At 42.8% G+C, this 20,278-nt stretch overlaps 1 protein-coding gene across 9 annotated transcripts in view; it reads left to right on the top strand.

Annotated features, from left to right (window-relative positions):
* The window catches only part of hectd1 (HECT domain containing 1), a 90,481-nt gene that overhangs the window by 44,187 nt on the left and 26,016 nt on the right, over positions 1-20,278 (top strand). For 6 of the 9 annotated variants that reach the window (XM_039742353.1, XM_039742354.1, XM_039742360.1 and 3 more), the window contains exons 14-25: positions 143-406; positions 509-585; positions 1,494-1,628; positions 4,463-4,609; positions 4,692-4,786; positions 4,879-4,984; positions 5,938-6,072; positions 9,263-9,402; positions 10,641-10,964; positions 13,250-13,416; positions 13,506-13,682; positions 14,867-15,700. In XM_039742353.1, the coding sequence (XP_039598287.1) occupies positions 143-406; positions 509-585; positions 1,494-1,628; positions 4,463-4,609; positions 4,692-4,786; positions 4,879-4,984; positions 5,938-6,072; positions 9,263-9,402; positions 10,641-10,964; positions 13,250-13,416; positions 13,506-13,682; positions 14,867-15,700 (2,601 nt within the window). The remainder of the gene's footprint in view (positions 1-142; positions 407-508; positions 586-1,493; positions 1,629-4,462; positions 4,610-4,691; positions 4,787-4,878; positions 4,985-5,937; positions 6,073-9,262; positions 9,403-10,640; positions 10,965-13,249; positions 13,417-13,505; positions 13,683-14,866; positions 15,701-20,278) is intronic. The other 3 variants (XM_039742358.1, XM_039742356.1, XM_039742361.1) reach the window with 2 other exon arrangements.

The following is a 20,278-nucleotide window of genomic DNA, read 5'->3' as shown; positions in this document are numbered from 1 at the left end:
TCTTACCTTTGGCTAGTGCTGTTGGGAAAGTCTTCCAGTTCCCTCAAACAATGCCATAGAAAGTATTGTTCGGAAAATGAATGGTAGGGCTAATTTTTAGTTTAACATCTGTTTGAACCTGTTTCATTGATTTATTTTACAGAAAGCCGAAGTGAATTTTTAGAAAAGTTGCAACGAGCTCGGAGTCAAGTGAAACCAGCAACTTCTAGCCAGCCAATTCTGTCCTTGCCCGGGTCAGCTAAACTCACAGTTGGCAACTGGTCATTGACCTGCCTGAAGGAAGGAGAAATAGCCATTCACAATTCAGATGGTCAGCAGGCGACCATTTTAAAGGAAGACTTGCCGGGCTTTGTTTTTGAGTCGAACAGAGGGACTAAGCACTCCTTCACTGCAGAAACCTCACTCGGTAAGTTTGTAGGTAAGTTCTGCATGACGTGGTTATGCGGTGAACCTTTTAGGTTACTTTCAAAGTTATAAATGCCAGCTACACTTGTGTTCTTCATTGTAGGCTCTGAATTTGTAACTGGATGGACTGGGAAAAGAGGCAGAAAGCTGAAGTCAAAGTTGGAGAAGACCAAACAAAAGGTAGGACAGAGGACAATGTGGAACTTCTCCCTTAGCTATTTTCGTTTTTATTTGGCGTCCTTATTTTTGAATGGACTTCTCAACAACTATCCATATAGAGGCTCCAGCAGGAATTTTATGACTGGAAGAACTTCCGGAAACCAACCCTCCCAGCTTATCTGGGCTTGGGACCGGCTCCAAAATGGAGGGCGTGCAATGAGGATGAGGAACAATAATGTGAATTTTGTTAAGCTTTTGGCATTTTAAAATGACAGTGGCAGAAAGCTTAATAGTTTTCTACCATTCGAGTCGTGAACTGTGCTTTGACGGCAATTTAAAATGGAGAGATGGCAACCATCAAGAACAAGGGTGGGCAAAGTCATTCCTGGAGGGCCGCAGTGGCTACGGGTTTTTGTTCCCACCAAATTGCTTAATAAGACACACTTATTGCTCAAGTAACACTTCTGCTTCATTTTTGTTTTCTCACTCATTACAATTTTGAACCCTTATTGCTTATTTTAGTCTTAAACAGCTGTAGTCTTGGGTTTTAATTGCAAAACTTTGTGCGTATCTTTAAATACGCCTGATGTCCTGGTGCTTTTATATAAAAACCCAACATTGTCTCTTTTGAGTCGGGACAGACATACAGCATTCACATTAATGAGTGCAGGTTAATTGTCTCCTCTCTTTCATTTTTGCTAGAACACAGCTGTTGATTAAAGTGTGTCTGTATAGTATGTTGTGCCATCCATTATCTTGCAGTTGACACATGCAGCATAATTGTGTTGCTTTGCGTGGAGCTAAGGAGTGTGGGTAGTGTCGCACTTGTGTGTGTGTTGAGGTGGATTTTCCTTCTTCCTCCTGGCGAAATGTTAACATAAAGAACTTTGACATTTCTAAGAAGTATTTTTTTTTTCTGCTTTGAACAGGTTCGGACCATGGCTCGAGATCTCTATGATGATCATTTTAAAGCTGTGGAAAGCATGCCAAGAGGAGTTGTCGTCACCTTGAGGAACATCGCTACTCAACTGGAATCGTCATGGGAGCTTCATACAAATAGACAGGCAAGGGGGCCAGCTGTGCTGCTAGTGAGGGTTGGCGTTGTGAAAGGGAATCCAGCGGTTTACATAGACCTTCAGTACACCGAGTATTTAGCTTCATCACCAGCTCAGTGTCACATCACACCATTTCTAAACTTGACGACTGCACTTGATCTCATTGTGTGAAAATGTTAAATTGTACTAGTAGGAATCGCAGGGGATGACGAACGTCACAACCTCATGACAACTTTCCAGCATGGTTTCACATTATCAGAGTGTTGTGTGCTCACCCATTACCTGCCGCCCAATAATGTGCTGTGCTGCCTGACCGCGCTGATGCGGTATGAATGCTTTTCTTGTATGGAGAGTTCAGGTGCAGTCTGGGCCTTCTCTTTTCCTTTTCCATTCTGTTGTGGTACATAAAACTTGAGACATCAGACAGATGAGCCACTTAGTTTGCGAGGTTCAAAGCATGTGCTTCCTTTGAAGCTGCCTCGCATGCATAATACTTAGGGGTGAGTGCTCATTGGCTGACCTCTGTCACATTTACAAGCTGCACCTCTATTCCTTCAGATAAATTCAGATCTCTTCGACTGGGAGCAGTGTCACCTGGTCTGTGGTTTTCCCCACCTAATTTGGCTATTTTTGAAGGGTGTCTGCAGGGAATAAAATGGACTTTCATAGTTAACATTTTTTTATTTTTCACCTACTTTTCTAAAATCTGCATGCTGTTTTGGGCTCTATTTCAATTCCTCTCCTCCACTTTATTACCATGTTGTTTTACTCATCTACCATTTCCCCTGCTAGTCACAATTCTATACGTACTTTATCCAAGTGTTAGATGGTATATAGCCCATTTCATCGCTCTCAAAAATCTCAAAGGGGGATCCCTCGAGCTTCGATTGAAGCTCTCTGTCGACAGTGCCATCTGTTTCTTTGTGTGCCACTTTGGCCACTTCAGGTTTTGGGCTCGGCTCTTTTTCAGGGTCATCTACGCTGTCTGTACCTGGACTCTATATGCAAAGAATTATTATTATTATATTTTTCAAAGATCTGGCAACTCTGGCGTGTGTCATGGAAGCATGCTACGGTTATATAAATTAAATCTTTGACTGAAATTGCTGGAAGAAGTGTTTAATGTGGAAGGGCCTTAGGAAATAAAGCAGCTTTTTACTTTCTCGTATATGAAGTATAGGGAAAGTATTGTAATCGTCCAAAGATTCAATTTTGAGATTTGAACATTTTAGACCTCCCTCCGTTCCGAAAATACCATTTTTAGAATTGTGTGTGTGTAAATATGATAACTTGAGTTCACTTTCACTTTGGTCAACCAAATTTTGCATACAAGTATGAGGTGCAAAACGTAGATTTCTATCAACTTTTGGGCTATTTCCGTTAACCGGAAGTGATGCTGTGATACCTTTTATTCATGCAGCTGCAGTGTCCGATTTACTCGGTTTTACTTTTATAATAATCGTTCAATATATTATTGGTTTGTTGTTGATGTTTCTTTAATGTACATAATATAAAAATATAATCATTGTCTTGCAATTTACTCTTCAAATATCCATCCCCATTATATCTGAGTATACGAGAAAGTCACGGGGAGTCCACTCCTGATTTTTTTATCTAGAATATTTTATATTTAAGTGCCGGGTAAAGGGACACCCATACTGTCGTCATGTAGGGTGGAAGTGGGTGTCAGTAACATGCGTATCACTTCTGTATTTTGTCATTTCATTTCTCTTAACCGTTGTAAGTTGAATAGAGTAAAACAGTCTACTAAATTTGGGGGAGGATTGGGAAACTGATACAGGAGTTTCTGTATTCTCATCAGGGTTGATAACTGATACAATGACAGGCTTATTTTTTTTATTTTAATGTATTTTTCCTATCTATAGGTACACGGCTCTTTGCACTAGTAATATTTGCTTTGTGCCATCTGTGGGAATGTAGAATCAGTGCATTTTATTTGTAAATGTTCAACAAAATGCTTTGCTTCAAATTTCCCACTGATGGCGCCCTGCAGACTTGAACACTGCTGCACACTTTCATACCTAATGGCCCTGATAAGAGAGTGCGTCTGTTTCTTATTTTGTTTAGTTTAGATAGATAGATACTTTATTAATCCCAAGGGGAAATTCACATAATCCAGCAGCAGTATACTGATACAAAGAAACAATATTAAATTAAATAGTAATAAAAATGAAAAAATTAAAATAAAATTAATGTTAGCATTTACTCCCCTAGGTGGAATTGAAGAGTCGCATAGTGTGGGGGAGGAACGATCTCCTCAGTCTGTCAGTGGAGCAGGACGGTGACAAAAGTCTGTCACTGAAGCTACTCCTCTGCCTGGAGATGACACTGTTCAGTGGATGCAGTGGATTCTTCATGATTGACAGGAGTTTGCTTAGTGCCCTTAGTTACTTAGTTTATTGTAGATCTAGCCATGGTACCTGTCACAGAGAGGAAATAGAAGAATTAAATGTTTGCCATCTCTTGCCTTACGTGTACCTTCAGCACCTTTCCTCAGTATTTGCCTGTGTGAACGCCACATTAGCTCATTTCTCCATTTCATACTCTCATTATTTCCGAGGCACCTTTCTCGCCTCCTGCCTGGTTTTATACTTGCCATCTTTTAAGACGACTCTCTTTGTGCGTCTCATACGCCTTTTTTCTGTTTTGTGCGTCTCGCGCTCTTTCATTGCATCACCAAAGCCGAACTGACCAATCAGCTTGCTCTCAGAAGCTGGACACAGAGACTTTAGTGTTTTTTTTGTGGATTCCTAATGCCGTGCACCCCCATACCTTGGTGATTTGTTGCTGTCTATTAAATTCTCTCCTCCTTTTCTTTATAGTGCATTGATGGAGAAAACATGTGGCGAGACTTGATGAAGACTGCTTTAGAGAATCTGATTGTGGTTTTGAAGGACGAAGGCACGATTTCGCCATATGAAATGTGCAGCAGTGGCCTTGTGCAAGCTCTGTTTACAGTCCTTAACAATGTACGCACACTTTTGCTTTTAAAGCTGATTTTGGAATGAATATGCAGTTCTTGGCACTTGTTCTTATTTGTTTTACTTTCAGAATGTGGACTTGGACGTGAAGCATGACTGTAGACCGCTGATGGAAAGAATAAATGTCTTCAAAGCAGCGTTCAGTGAAAATGAAGATGATGATAGGTGGGTTTACTTAATGTATATATTTAGTTTTTATAACACACAAATTGTCAGCTATTTTGTGAGATTCTTTCTTTCTTTTTTTCCTCTTTTAGTCGCCCAGCAGTTGCCTTAATTAGAAAGCTAATTGCTGTTTTGGAATCAATTGAGAGGCTGCCACTCCATCTTTACGATACTCCCGGCTCCACTTATAATCTACAGGTACGTCCCAGTTTTCTTGTGGTTTTGTAATTCTTCATATTATCTTGTTGCTTTGTAAACCACCTTGTATTGGATGTCATATTTTGGGATGTGATCAGATGGCTGATGTCTTGGGGTGCTGGGTCAGTTGTCCCGTGTGTATTCTTTTACATCTGTTTTCATTTCATATCAGGACCACTTGAAGGCTGAACTTAGCATTTTTATTAATTCCTTTAAAGAGTCGTAAGAAAGGATTCACTGTGCCTTAATACACTTTAGGACGACCGTGATGAACCAGGTTACCCAACCTGTGCCCTACGAGACATCAGAAATGAGGGCAGACTGATTACAGTGAGCAGAATGCTACTGGTCGGCATCCATCAGGTCATTCAGGAGGCCAGTACTGGGGAATGACCATCGTATGCAACAAATAACTGAAGGGGCCTCGATTACACCGATGTGTATGTTCAGCTGATGCTTTTAATGTGGCAACTTAAAACAAATCTTAAATGGTTCAGGCATTTGTCTTAGTTCTCCAAGTGACAGACTAATGGATTAAGTGATGTAGTGATGCTCAGTCATTTTTCCACTGCTAATTCATTCACGTCTCTAGCCTATTTAATCCGTTTGAAGAGATGATGTGAGCCAGAGCTCGCCATGTTGTATGAAGTTATGTGGCAGGGACTAGCCAGGCAAACTCGGAGCAGGCCAGTTAAGTTATTGCCACTGGGCAATATGACCGACACATTCTATGAGACGTGTGAGGTGAGCTAGTCATCTAATGAGACTGCGAATAACAAAACCTGCACAGTGTGCGACATCTTCACAGTCTGCGTAATGGCTGGGAAATTAAAAAAAAAATGAAAAAGAATCCCGTTGTTGGCCTACGCATGTATTCACTGGTATTGATTTATTCCATTCTATCAAAAATGTTCTCATTCGTGTTTCTGAATAGCAGTACGTTCCTTTTGTAGATTCTTACTCGGAGACTGCGCTTTCGGCTGGAGCGAGCCCCTGGGGAGACCTCCTTGATTGACCGCACCGGCCGAATGCTGAAAATGGAACCCTTGGCTACAGTGGAGTCTCTGGAGCAATACCTCCTGAAGATGGTAGCGGTTTCTTTTGTGTTTTTTTTTTTTGGATGTGTTAAGTGTTTCTGATTCAACAGCTGTTTTGGTCATGTATTGTAGTATTTCCCTCCACTTACTTAACCTTTACCTGTTTTTTTTCAAGGGTAAGTGTACGCGTCATGTTTATTACCGGGTTGATCTACTGTTGCACTTTAAGATTAACACACACATATATAGCTATACATATTCACATAGAAACTCAACAGTGCCCTATGAATGACACACGCACAGCTGGTTAACCTCTGGCACTTTAAACCACAAGAGTGCCTTAGGAAGAATAACACATCTGTTCACTCTCTCTGCACTTCAAGAGACTTGCTTATTATTGGCTGGACCAGCATACGCTATTTTAATGATATATCGGACCTAAATATTACTTTTGGTCTAAAAGAGTACATTTAAACATACAAAGGCTCGGCACTCTTTACTATAGGCCATTTATCAGCCAAGGGTGCCTTACTTTATGTACTGTTCCCTACTATTGGGTGGAGCTCTCACCCTTAGCCTTAATAAACCTTGCAGGACTGAGCGTATGGCAAATCTCCAGCTGCACCAGGTGCTTAACGAAATCTACCTTATTACTTCAATCACTCTAGACATGAAGACAAAGCATAGAAAGTTAAAAGCAAAATGGTATTTATTACAGAAATAATACCAGTAGAACAAAGAATAATAGGACTAATAGTAAAGTTTGGATATATATATATATATATATATATATATATATATATATATATATATAGATATATATATAGTCTTTAGGAAAAAGTAAAGATGACAAGGATGAATGTCGCAGGCGGCTTGTGATCTCGCACTCGTAGTAGTTCATGATGCTTTTCTGACGACTGGATGGAAACGACTTAATGTTGACGATGCTCTGTTTTCCTGCGACGTCTTCGTTCCTTCTTCCTCCCTCCTTCCTTACTACATTGCTTCTCAGACGAGGCATGTTTAATCTAAAATTCTATCGGGGGGTTTTGCAAGATGTGATTGTTAGATATTCTGATTGGTTGGCTGTCAATATGATGAATGAATTCGCTGTCTGTTTTCCCAAACAATAAAATTTGTTCTCTGAGGTGTCACTATTTCTTCCTTTCCCCATGCTGTAAAATAATTAGATGTCCATCCTTTTTCTGGTTATGAAGTACAGTGGAGCCTTGGATTGCGAGCAACTTGGTTTGCGAGTGTTTTGCAAGATGAACTAAAATTTGTAATAATTTTTGACTTGATAAACGAGTGAGGTCTTGCAGTACGAGTAGTACGTATATGCTTTGTCTGCCGAGTGTCATGTGATCACAACTGAGCTGATGGTACTTCTCTCTCTTGCTGTGGGATTGTGGGTAATCGTCAGTCAGCATGCCTCACTCATATAGTCAACGTCCGTACGAGCGTATACTGTTTACTACGGCATTGTGACCACGTGTGTGTGCTGTGACATGCGAGTCCCCATCTTGCACCCCAAAACACCAAGCTGAGTCTCAGTACTTTAGCGACACCGTCTTTAATCAGCCTGAAACAGGAACAGTGCGGTTATTTATCGTAGCGGGATCTGCCATTCTCCTCCTATACACAGAGAGAGCGGTCAGGTAGGCTCGTGCCCAGGTTAGTGGCCAAGTAATACTATGCCCTGCACATTTATAATGTTCCTTGTATCACCCATCGATGGCAGGAGCTTATAGCATGTCCGCGATCTTTTTGGATTCGCATTTTACAGCGAACTGCTACAGCGCTGGGAGACTGCAATTGCTTTGGGACTTTGTTCCGTGTGTCGTCCCATTGGGTGGAATCCCACAAGAGTTTAGAAACTCGCTCACACCAGCCATTATTCTTTCTAAAGGTAAAGTGCAGGTAAATTTGTTTTATGTATTTTTACTTTATATTTTGTATTAATCATTTTTATATGAATAGTTTTGGGCTTTGGAACGAATCTTCTGAGTTTCCATTATTTCTTCTGGGGAAATTCACTTTGATATACGAATTACACTCGCAAACTGAGGTTCCACTATAATTGAGCCGCCAGCACGTCTTCCTTTCTTTGTTGGAACAGCTGTTTTAAAAGTGAGGTATAACTGGGAAGACGACCTCCTTTGACTTGTCCTGAATGCAGTTCATCTGTTGTCTTGTCTTGAACAAAATATAATGGAAATACACACCAAAATGTACAGATTTTGTACCCAGTTCACATGATTATTTCTGTAATAGGCTGGTGTGTGTTTGCATTTTTTGTGGGTTAATTTATACCAATATTGAAATAATTTGCTTAATGGGTCAGTCCTTGTCTAACCTGTCTAACCCGCATATCCCTGGACAGGTTTGAGACTCGCTCATCTAGCATAGGGTGCAAGTAAAGAACAAACAAGAATGGGGCATCAGTCGATCACAGGGCGATCTATACACTAGGGACAATTTAACACTGCCAGTACACATCACCTGTGTGCCTGTGGACTGCGGGAGGAAAAGCCACTACTGTTTTACATAGTGTATTCTGGGTAGCCAAACAAACGCAGAACGTTTGAACTTTACAAATATTTTCTTAGTAACATTAATAATAAACAATTAAATAAATTAACAAGTAATATATAAATAAATATATATAAAATAGAATGTTTGTCTGTATGTTCCCTATGCCATCATTAGAACAGTCTAGACGAGAACAGATCATTCAGCACAATAAAGCTTATGAATCCTACACCCTTTGACTGACCTGGGCCACATTTTACCTTGTTGCTCTTTAGAACCATACGGACAAGTCAGATAACTTCGGAACCCATATTGTTGACCTTAGGAGTCCCCAGTGTGTGTGTGTGTGTGTGTGTGTGTGTGTGTGTGTGTCCTTTTCTGCTCCCTGCTACAGTTTGCACATCAGTGCCACCTGCTGGCTTAGAGCAAGTGAAATGTCTAAACAGGCTGAGGCCAAACTAGCAGACAAAATGACCGGAAGCTTGTTTAAGTTTATGATAATCACAAGGTCTGAGTTTGGCCATCTTGTGGCTTTAAAACATATACACTTTTTTTTTTTTTTTGTGTATGCACACACACACACATGCTTGGACATTTAGTTAAACCCGGTGTAGACGTGTCATCGTTGATGCAGTGGTCTTCAGCAGTTTGTAGGTCACACTGAGCCACAGGGATGCTTTTCTCATATTTTTTTTTTCTTTATTTTCAGGTGGCTAAACAATGGTACGACTTTGATAGATCATCATTTGTGTTTGTCAGAAAACTAAGGGAAGGACAGACGTTTACGTTCCGACATCAGCACGACTTTGACGAAAATGGGATTGTTTACTGGATTGGAACCAATGCAAAGTAAGCCTCTTCATTTATTTTGAGTCCTTTCGGTGCTTCCTGGTTTTATGATTTCTTTAAAAAAACAACACTTCTATATGTGTTTTGCAACCTTTTTAAAAAGAATTTATCAGTTTAAAAATACCAAGAAAGAAGAAACACCATTTTTTTTTTTTTATTATAACATGTTGCCGATATGCTAGCCACATTAAAGAGCTGCCTCCGGTGGGAGACACACGGCCCTTTTTTAAAAGAGTTTAAGAGTCCGATTCTGGTTTTGTGGTACGAGACATGACTGCCAAACCTTCCTGACGTTCCTTTTAAGATGAAAATGTTTATATGCTGCTGTCAAATTGTCATTTTGTGACATTTACTGTGATTTTGGTCATCTTGGCTGTTTGTCCAACTTGCTTTTAATCCCTTTGCTAGATTGTTATTTTGGCTTCCCCTCCCCCCAGTTGCACTATTTTACTTGCAGTGCTTGTCCATAAAATGTCATTTTGCTTACCTGCCTCATTAGCTGTGGTAGCAGAACAGAATTTTTGATGGTGGCATTGATGCGTCGGCTGGCAGTGTGCACCAGTTGCTTTAACATTGGACAGAGATGAGTTTCATTTTGAAACACTTGACGGTGTATCTTGTGCATTTCTGACATGCTCATCACCAAATTCACCTTTACATTTTATTATCACTTAGTGTTTTATTGAAATTGCCTGTTTGTAAGATTTCTTCTCTTAAGTACATATGTGCAGTACAACTATAACAGCTGGATCATCTGTAGTGAGCTAAAAGTAATTGCACTGCAGCTCAGCTAGGCCTTCATTTTTAAACAGAATGGAGCTAACAAAGTTAATGCTTATATGGAGGCAGGTGGTGATCGATACTGGGCAACAGCAAATAATATCAAAATATCATCGTGTCACATAGTCCTGGTCCGCTCATCCCATCGTGTAATTCAATGTGAAATGCTGCATTTTTGTAGTAAAATATTATTAAACTGATTCATCCAGTAAAGTTCAAGTAGCTCACAACCCTGAAGCTCATTCACATGGGGTCACACTTCTGAATTGAAGATGTGCCTCTCCCCATAATGCATTGGTTAAAGGCAGGTGTAAATCACAAGTAAGTTGTAAATAAGCTAAATTCGCACCTCTGCCCGCCTTAATAAATGAGTCATAGGGGGGCCATTTGTTTCAAAGTATTTTTGTTGCGTGTGACACCTTGAACTTAATCTCGTTAAGCACCTGCTTTCATTTCAGAACTGCGTACGAGTGGGTCAATCCTGCTGCCTATGGCCTGGTCGTGGTGACTTCCTCGGAAGGAAGAAATTTGCCATACGGGCGTCTAGAGGACGTTTTGAGCAGGGACAGCTCAGCTCTGAACTGCCATACCAATGATGACAAGAATGCCTGGTTTGCGATTGATCTCGGACTCTGGATGATCCCATCTGCCTATACCCTGAGGCACGCCCGTGGTTATGGCAGGTCTGCTCTGAGGAACTGGGTTTTCCAGGTTTCCAAGGATGGTCAGAATTGGACAACCCTCTACACACACGTGGATGACTGTAGTCTTAATGAGCCAGGGTGAGTGCGCCATTTCTTGTGTTCCTTAATCACCCCCACCCCGCAGACTTTGATGGGCTTCGCGGGGTTCATTGGCACATTTGTATCAGAGGGTCCTTGTGAAAGTCTAGAGACCCTGGGACACTTTGAACAGGGCAGCTACTGATTACTCATTTCATGTTAGTGGATTTAGCCAATTCCAGTTACACTTTGTTTTCTTTATCATTTTACTTTTGACATTTTTGGTTACACTAAACTCCTGTTTAACCAGATTTGTAGAGGCCTGATGTTTTATGTTATGTGGAAACTGCAGACCTCAAGTTTTACCTTCTAATTTTATAACAACAAAATAAAATTCTGTTAGGGTTTTTGTTCAGTTACCGTCTAATCGATATCAATAACACACATGCAACAAAATCTGCTTAAACACTTGTCGTAATTTTAAGTCACACGTTTAATAACATTGCTGTTTCTCTACATACAAGGCTAAAGTAATTAAGTTCACAGGTCAGATCGACACATTTGGCTCTTAAGCTAATAAGCCTCTCGTTTGTTCAGCATTGAGAGAAAATCCTTGTTTATCTGCTGTGCTGTCTTTGCTCACACAAGGAGTGTCCATTTTGATTCCAGGACAGAAATGAAAAGGTCTGCCCTCATTCTCGTTTAATTTCTTTTAAGGAAAATCCCAACCGTTACAGCTTCAACTGGACAGCGCATACACCTGCCATTCCTCCGTGCACAGGACGACTCCTCAGATTCCCTTTTTCTCAGTTCTTTACTCCTCTTTTTTTAATATAAAAGCTGATATTCCTGTCTTCACTCTTCCATCAAGTTTGACTCTCTGCTTTCTCTTTATAGGATGTTCTAGCAGCAAAATAACACATGCAGCTCCTCAAGTACTTTGCATAAAAAGTGCAGTGCATCTCAATTACCATAAAGCTTCGAAAAGCTGTTTCGTTTAAAAAAAATAATAATAAATCATTTTTGTAGCTTGCCTTATTTACCGATCGCCAATCAAGTCATTTCGGTGATAAATGACCTGATCTAGGTTGGTGGTCAATCAGTCGGAGCATCACTAATAAAATGTTCTTTTTTTGGTAAGGTCAGGTTGGGGAGCATGCACTGGTACTGCATATTGCCGCACCCACCACACGATGAAACAGCTCAGGGCCCTGGTTGGCTGACATGGGATCCAGTCCCACCTCCTCAGAAATGACCTTCCATCTGCCACGGCCAGGTGTTTTACATGGGCATCCCCTTGTCCTGGTCCAGCTGCTCGGGTTCTCAACAATGAGCTGGATCACTCTCGGGGAATCGTGCCACATGGCCGTAGTGTCGTAACTTATGTTCCCTCCCAATGCAGGTAATGTTCCTCATTTGGGACTCCATGAGCAATCGCTCATTGAACACAAAGTCAAACCAGCGGAACCTATGGATTCCCCGAAGAGACTCCACCGTACTGAAGGAGTCCAGTCTTCGTCTCAGGTCACTGGATAGCATCCGTGTTCTACAACCATATAGTGACATTTCCCAGACAGGAGCATCGACAGTTACTGCATTGTGAACCGTGCTTAAGGGGCCAATGCCTTGCTTATCTTTCTACTTGATTGCGGTCATTTTCTTTTTTGCCACACACCTACTTGAACCATGGTGAAGTTCACGTGACCAAATTCACCACGCCAGTTTGGTCGTACTGTGCCATATGCATGGGTGTTTTAATCCGTGTCGGTGTCTGATGGCCAGTTTCCATTGTCCTGTCTATTGCTCAGTTCAATTAGTGATTCAGTGTCAGTTTGTTCTAAAACTGGCTTTACACCTTTTCATTTACATGCCATTATATGTTTTGGTTGTAGGCCTCGCCCCTTTTATTAATATTCATGAGTTACCAATGTGTGGCAGATTGCATAAAAAAAAAAATTTGTAACCTGTCACCACCCACAACATGGCAGCAGAATACCATCCCAAGAATTATTCAGACTTAACACTCTGTCATCAAGACGACTTAACCCAAGAGGCACTTGGGGTGAATGGTTTTTCTGTAGAATTCCAAGCTCGAGAGATGCTCACAGTTGACACCAAGGAGGTTATACGTCATCCCTCCCTGAGCCTTCTGATGTGGTGGCTTACAGGACATGGAGTCACTTGTGTCTTTTACGTTGTTACATGGGAATGGTCCCTCCCGTACAGCTGTCGGGGAAGCTTTTTTGCTTTGGTTTCCGACTTAACATTTCTTTGTAAAAGTCGGAAGTTGTACTTGCTTGTTAAGTTTTATTTTTTTTCTTTTTTCATGTTCTTTCGTTGAAAAGGTCTACAGCTACGTGGCCTCTGGATCCTCCTAAGGAGGAGAAGCAAGGCTGGCGACACGTGCGTATTAAACAGATGGGGAAGAATGCCAGCGGCCAGACCCACTATCTCTCGCTCTCCGGATTTGAGCTCTATGGGACCGTCAACGCAGTGTGTGAAGATCAGCTGGGTGAGCGCAATACTGCCGTGTTTCTTGGGTTGTATTCTGAGCATTTGTGCTTCCATCTTACTGAACAAAGCAAATTCGTGATCCTGCAGGAAAGGCCGTGAAAGAAGCCGAAGCCAACTTGAGAAGACAGAGGCGTTTGTTTCGCTCTCAGGTGATGAAGTACATTGTGCCCGGGGCCCGAGTGGTGAGGGGCATCGACTGGAAATGGAGAGAGCAGGACGGCAATCCACCAGGAGAGGGCTCTGTCACCGGCGAAGCGCATAACGGTAAGAAAGCAAAGAGAGGATAAAGGGGCGCGGGGACGACCGTGACGTCTTCTAAAGGGAGTCGAGCGGGCTTTAATGGCGGTGTGGCATACTCCTGCCAGAAAGCTTTTCTTGTGTGCGCTTCCTTGGTTTAAATGCTCGTTTTCGGTGAAATATTTGAGTTTTAACCCTTAAAAGATGTTTTCATTTTTATTTTCTTTGTTTATCCCCCCCGCCTGAGAGTTTCTCCAGATAATCGCCGGTTGTGTGGTGCCACGTGGCTGCGTTTCTGTGATATCTGCCTCTCTTACAATTCCATTTTTTCCCTCCTAAATTCCTTGCAGCAGGCCACGTGTTTCACTCTGCAACTCTTCACAGCTGCCATCTTTGTTTCCTTCCCCTCCTTTTGTTTGTGTTCTGGTTTTTCACAAAGGCTGATTATGTTCATTTTTCTTTTTTTTTCCTCTTCACGATGTCTGCCAATGGAGTGTTTTTACGTCGCTTACATTTTTAATTTCCTCTGCAGTAATGAATGCTTTCCTTAAATTTTGCCATTTCTTTTATTACTACATACTTTATCAAAGCACTCAGGTAACGAATTGCTTTTGTTCTTTACACCTTCTCTCCATTACGGGTGGAACATTGGCCAGCCGGTCGTGCTGAATGTCTTCACACTTTTTATTTTCATTAATCAGCTAAGTGCATGTTAACGTTACATGATTTGCGTGCACTGATTGTACATTTTCTTTCCACTTTTTTTTTTTTTTTTTGGTATGTTAACAAATTTTGTTGGTAAAATTTAAAATCTTGATTTGCATTTCTCCCTGAGTGGCTTTTAGCTTGGCGTTTGCAAAATCCTACTTTGCTTTTTGTCATCTCTTGTAACTTGTGTTTCTGTCTCATTGCTTCTCCTGGACCAGACTGTGCAGCGGCCGGAGGTTGGCTCGCTGCCCTTTGCCACCTCGGCCGATTTGACCCTAAATTTTTAGGACTACTAAATTAAAGTGGGCCTTTTAACCGAGTGAAATCGGCCTGACTCGAAATTGACCACCTCTGCCTTCCAGTAATCGGAAGTGGCCCTGTTGACGGCGCAGCAGTTGAAAGACACCACGAGTAGTCTGGTCCAGCTTTCGATGAAGCTGCTGCTATCTGACTTGCTGCTGTCTGCTCTCTGCTGGCTCTCACAAACTCGTGTCCCTTTCCAGGCTGGATTGATGTCACCTGGGATGCTGGTGGCTCAAACTCTTACCGTATGGGTGCAGAAGGAAAATATGACCTCAAGCTTGCGCCAGGGTACGACCCTGAGTCAGCGCCGTCAACCAAACCTGTTTCATCCACTGTTTCAGGCACAGCGCCAGTGTGGAGCAGCTTGGTGAAAAATAACTGTCCGGACAAGTCTTCTGCAGCTGGGGCGAGTTCCTCTAGCAGGAAAGGAAGCAGCAGCTCTGTGTGTAGCGTCGCCAGTAGCAGCGATATCAGTCTGAGCTCGGCAAAACTCGAACGCCGATCTGAGAGTGGGATGGAGCAGAGCACAGCCTTGAACGCCGAGAGCCACGAGCCCATCGTCGTCCTCTCCACCACCGTGAGCCTGCCACACCCTGACGGAGGCTCTGCCTCAAGCACCAGCACTTTATTGGCCGATTCCGGCAACGATAATCCGGACAGGAAGATGGGGACCGATGGCACCATTCGTCCGGCTGGCGACCCAGGAGCCATATCGATGGGGATTGTCAGCGTGAGCTCTCCGGATGTCAGCTCTGTGTCGGAAGCGTCCAGTAAAGAAGCCGCTTCTCAGCGTCCTTTGTGCTCTGCAAACAACACCAGACTCTCCGTCAGCTCCCTGCTGGCAGCCGGGGCGCCGATGAGCTCCAGTGCAAGCGTTCCCAATTTGTCGTCTAGAGAAGCCAGCTTAATGGAGTCCTTCGTCCGACGAGCTCCTAACATGTCCCGCACAAACGCCACTAATAACATGAACCTGAGTCGCAGTAGCAGTGACAACAACACTAACACTTTAGGAAGAAATGTCATGAGCACTGCCAGTGAGTATGGCCTCCCTGCTCTCTTTCTCCTTAGCTCAGGGTGCATGCTGGCGCCTTAGCTCCCGCTTTTATGGGCGTTTTGAAGCTGGTAAATGTAGTCCTATCATTTTGACGTTAAATTGTCTTTACTTTTGGTGAGCGTTAAGTTTAAAGGCTGGTTGCCGGACCTTGGGGAAACAGGGCCTTGAACAGCAGCACAAAAGTCCACCAAACGTGTAGGCTTTTTGTCATTCGAGTGTCCGACTTATCGAAATTGAGTCTTTTCTGTTCACCATCAGACTGTGCAGGGTGAGGCCTGGCTTTAGAATGGCAAAGCTAATGGCCTGATAGGCTGTTCAATATGAATATCCTTCCTAGTTTGTTACGTTCATATGATTGCCTTGGTGGTGGATTCACAGAGTATTAAGACCCCCTGTTCACTCTTTCACGTATTTTGTAGCTGCACCCTTTGTGGTAAAGTCATTTCAGTTCGTTTTTTTCCCCTCATCAAGCAAACTCTCAGTAACCTAGAATGACAAAGCGGAAACAGGATTTGGGACATTTGTTTGCAAATCTAGCAAAAATTAAAAAAACGGAAGCCCCCATAATGACACAAGTATCAAGACCCCCTTTCAGTGCTTTGTTGAAGCAGCGACTCCTTTGGTTTGACGTGTAAAGCTTCACATGCCTGGATTTTGGAATTTTCTGCCCCCCTCCTCAGCAGCAGATCCTCTCGAGCTCTGTCAGCCTGGATGGAGTCCGTCGGTATTCAGTTATGTTAGATTAGATTATTGACTAGCGACTGGGAGCCTGATCGAATCGGGCTACAAATTCTACGTTTGTGAAATCCATACTTTCTCTGCAAAGAGTTATTTGTTTTTTTTAAGTCCTTGAAATGATTTTGTTATCATGGCACTGATTTGTGCTTAAAATGGATCTTTTCGGCTGATGTAATGAAGAGCTTCCTGTTTAAACGGGGCTGCGAGACGTGAACTCGGCTCTTCGGCGCTCCTCATTTGATTTTTTCCGGCAAACAAATTTTCAAAACAAACCGTATTTTACAACCCTAATCAGAGTCGGAGTAATAATTATGTTGGCGGGGTCATTTTAGATCTGAGATCGGCTAAAATTTAAACGATGACCGTTGTTAATACCCAGCCGTCATTACTCAGTTTGCCAATAGATGACAGAAGGACGGACGCCAAAACTTAACTGCCCAAAGATAGATTTCGACGTACCAAGAAATTGATGATACGTTCTAAATTACTTACAGTTCCGGAGCTGTCCAAGGGTTTAAGTCAGTCGACGATGTTAGTCCTGGAAAGTACACCCCACCAATCCAACGTTCCAAAAACCAACCAAACTTACTGTTATCTGTTCAAACCAACACCGACTTACTATACTCGGCCGTCCAGCGGCGTCACTGAAGCATTCAAACATTCTTAGCCAATCATGCAATACTGTGTCCGCGTTTGCCACGTTAGATAGATAGATACTTTATTAATCGCAAGGTGATATTCCCATACTCCAGCAGCAGCATACTGATAAAGAACAATATTAAATTAAAGAGTGATAACAATGCAGGTATAACAGACAATAACTTTGTATCATGTTAACGTTTACCCCCCCGGGTGGACCTGAAGAGTCGCATAGTGTGGGGTCTCCTCAGTCTGTCAGTGGAGCAGGATGGTGACAGCAGTCTGTCTCTGAAGCTGCTCCTCTGTCTGGAGATGATCCTGTTCAGTGGATGCAGTGGATTCTCCAGGATTGACAGGAGTCTGCTCAGCGCCCGTCGCTCTGCCACGGATGTTAACTGTCCAGCTCCGTGCCTACAATAGAGCCTGCCTTCCTCACCAGTTTGTCCAGGCGTGAGGCGTCCCTCTCCTTTATGCTGCCTCCCCAGCACACCACCGCGTAGAAGAGGGCACTCGCCACAACCGTCTGGTAGAACATCTGCATCATCTTATTACAGATGTTGAAGGAGGCCAGCCTTCTAATGAAGTATAGTCTGCTTTGACCTCTCTTACACAGATCATCAGTATTGGTAGTCCAGTCCAGTTTATCATCCAGCTGCACTCCCAGGTATTTATAGGTCTGCACTCTCTGCACAGTCACCTCTGATGATCACGGGGTCCATGAGGGGCCTGGTCCTCCTAAAATCCACCACCAGCTCCTTGGTTTTGCTGGTGTTCAGGTGTAGGCGGTTTGAGTCGCACCATTTATACCAGATATACCTCTGGTGTGCTCTATTTCTGGTATGGATTTTGTGAAAATGGTTTTGCTGGTTTTCTAAAAATGTACTGGTGCAGTGAAACTTTTTGGAAAATCTGTAAGCACAATTGAACTTAAAAGACAGAAAATTAGTGTGCAAAAACTGTGTGTGGACTGTGTGCAGTGAGTGAGTGACCCATTTTAGGATATTACCCAGAGTGCTGCGCAGCTCAAGCTGATGAGTGAGTCAGGAGGGCAAAAAAAAAAAGCAGCAAATGAGAGTAGAAACAGAGCTGGACCTTTGTGCTCCGAGAGACAACGCCGACTCGCTAAGATTACTAAAGTCAGCCATGGTAAGTAAGGTATGTCGTGTGGTGTGACAGGAGCTTAAGCTACGTATGGAAGAAGTTGACATTTTTTGCTGTAGTCGCTCCATCTTTCCCCAAGGTCTGAAAACCAGTGATTTGCACGTTTAAAATGTCCACAGTCTTGTAGCGGTGGTTCCTTTACACCCTGGTGTGTACGTGTTGTGACTTCCCCCACCTAGTTGTCTAATTTATAATTTTAAAATCTTGCATTAGATCCATAAAAGAGACGACATGTTAACTGCATGCTGCCCTTGATAAGAATACGTCATGATGCTTTTATAATTTGTCTGACTGCTGATATGCGAGTAAAAAATTTATCGTACTGGATGTGCATTTCTTTAGCAGGATATTAAATTTCTGCACCCAAATTGGTTACACGACATTGAAAATCAATGCAACTGTTAACCATATTTTAGATGTTGTAAGAAGAAGGCTGAACAACTAAAACTTTGGTTTTAATGCACCCCCTCCCCATTTTTGGAGGTTCTGTGTGCGCCACCCCAGAGTACTGCGACCCTTCACTTTGCTGACATTTTCTTACGTCGCAGCCTTGTGCTAAAGTCTTGCAGGTGACACGGTGGCCGCGCTGCTGCTTTGCAGTTAAGGAAGGAGGTTGTGGGTTCGATTCCCAGGTCCCCTCTGTGCAGAGAGCGTTGTAACGAGAACAGCACCATATAAATGTAAAAAGTTATTTCAGTTCATTTTTTTCCCCCTAATCAAACAGAACACAATACCCCAGAATCACAAAGCGAATGCAGGTTAGGAATTGGGCCAAATTTATTAAATAAGTAGACTTCATGTTGTGAAGAGGGGGGCTGAATGCAACTCATGGAGACGTAGTCGCTCCTCCGAATCCCCCTCTTAAACGGTGATACAATGGGAAACAGTTATTTATTTATTTATTTTTTATAAATGACCTCCTCTTTGCTCGATCAGCTGCTGCCCTGCCGTGTGATCTTCATCTCGCGCGGCGCTTCGAACATTTAAAAGCCCGTACAGCAGCTCTCCTTCTCGTTGTCTTTTATTTCCGGCCCCTGCCATGGTGAAATCGTTTGGCACAAAGTCCCGTCTCAAGAGATGCGAGTTCTTGATATTTTTTAGTTTATCATTTAAAAATGAAATAAGAATCTGAAAATCTAGCAACATCACATTAAAGTTTGATAATTCTGAAAAGAATGATATCAAACGTATATATGTAGGTTTTAAAATAAGCCCGGTTTAAAGCATGACGACATAACATCACCGTTGCACTTTTCGGCTTAGTATTACATATATATATATATATATATATATATATATATATATATATATATAAAGATAAACACCTGAAATGTCAAACTGACACAAGAATTCTGACCCTCTACTCCGTACTCCGATCGTTGCAGTGATGCTGTTGGCTCCACCCCTGGATTTGGGTTTTTCCTGCCATCCTTCTCGGCAGATCCTCGAGCTCCTTCAGGTCTGGTGGACGACATTGATGGGCTGTGATTTCACACACGCACTCCCCCCAAGTCTCTCCAGAAGGTGTTTGATTGGGCTCAAGTCCAGGCTCTGTTGTCCCCCAGCCACTCCTGTGTTGTCTTTGCTTTGTCCTGCTGGACGGTGAACCTTCAGCCCAGTCTCAGGTCCATCGTGCACTGAGCAGGTGGTTGTTAAGGACTTCTCTGTACTTTCAGCTTTCCCTCGGCCCTGTCTAGTCCTCCAGTCCCTGTTGTTCCACCGTCATGGCTCACTGCCTGAATGGTGCTGCTCAGGTGATGAGCGGCTCCTGGTTTGCTCCAGACGTGATGCTTAGAGTTGAGACCCAATAGTTAGCAGAGATTCTTGCTACTGACAGCCCTTCAGGTATGTGTTTCATATTTTTCAAACTCCAGGTGGACTTTGATGCGTCGTCTGCCCACTCTGTCGTAAAGCCCAGATTAGTGGAGTGTAGCAGTGGTGGTTGTCCTTCTGGAAGTTTCTCCCATCTCCACACAGGTTCTCCTGAGCTCAGCCTGAGTGACTATCAGGTTCTTGGTCA

The sequence above is a fragment of the Polypterus senegalus genome, chromosome 18 (assembly GCF_016835505.1).
Source record: "Polypterus senegalus isolate Bchr_013 chromosome 18, ASM1683550v1, whole genome shotgun sequence".
In the NCBI taxonomy this organism is placed as follows: domain Eukaryota; kingdom Metazoa; phylum Chordata; class Cladistia; order Polypteriformes; family Polypteridae; genus Polypterus; species Polypterus senegalus.
This window is presented reverse-complemented; position numbering and strand designations above follow the sequence as displayed.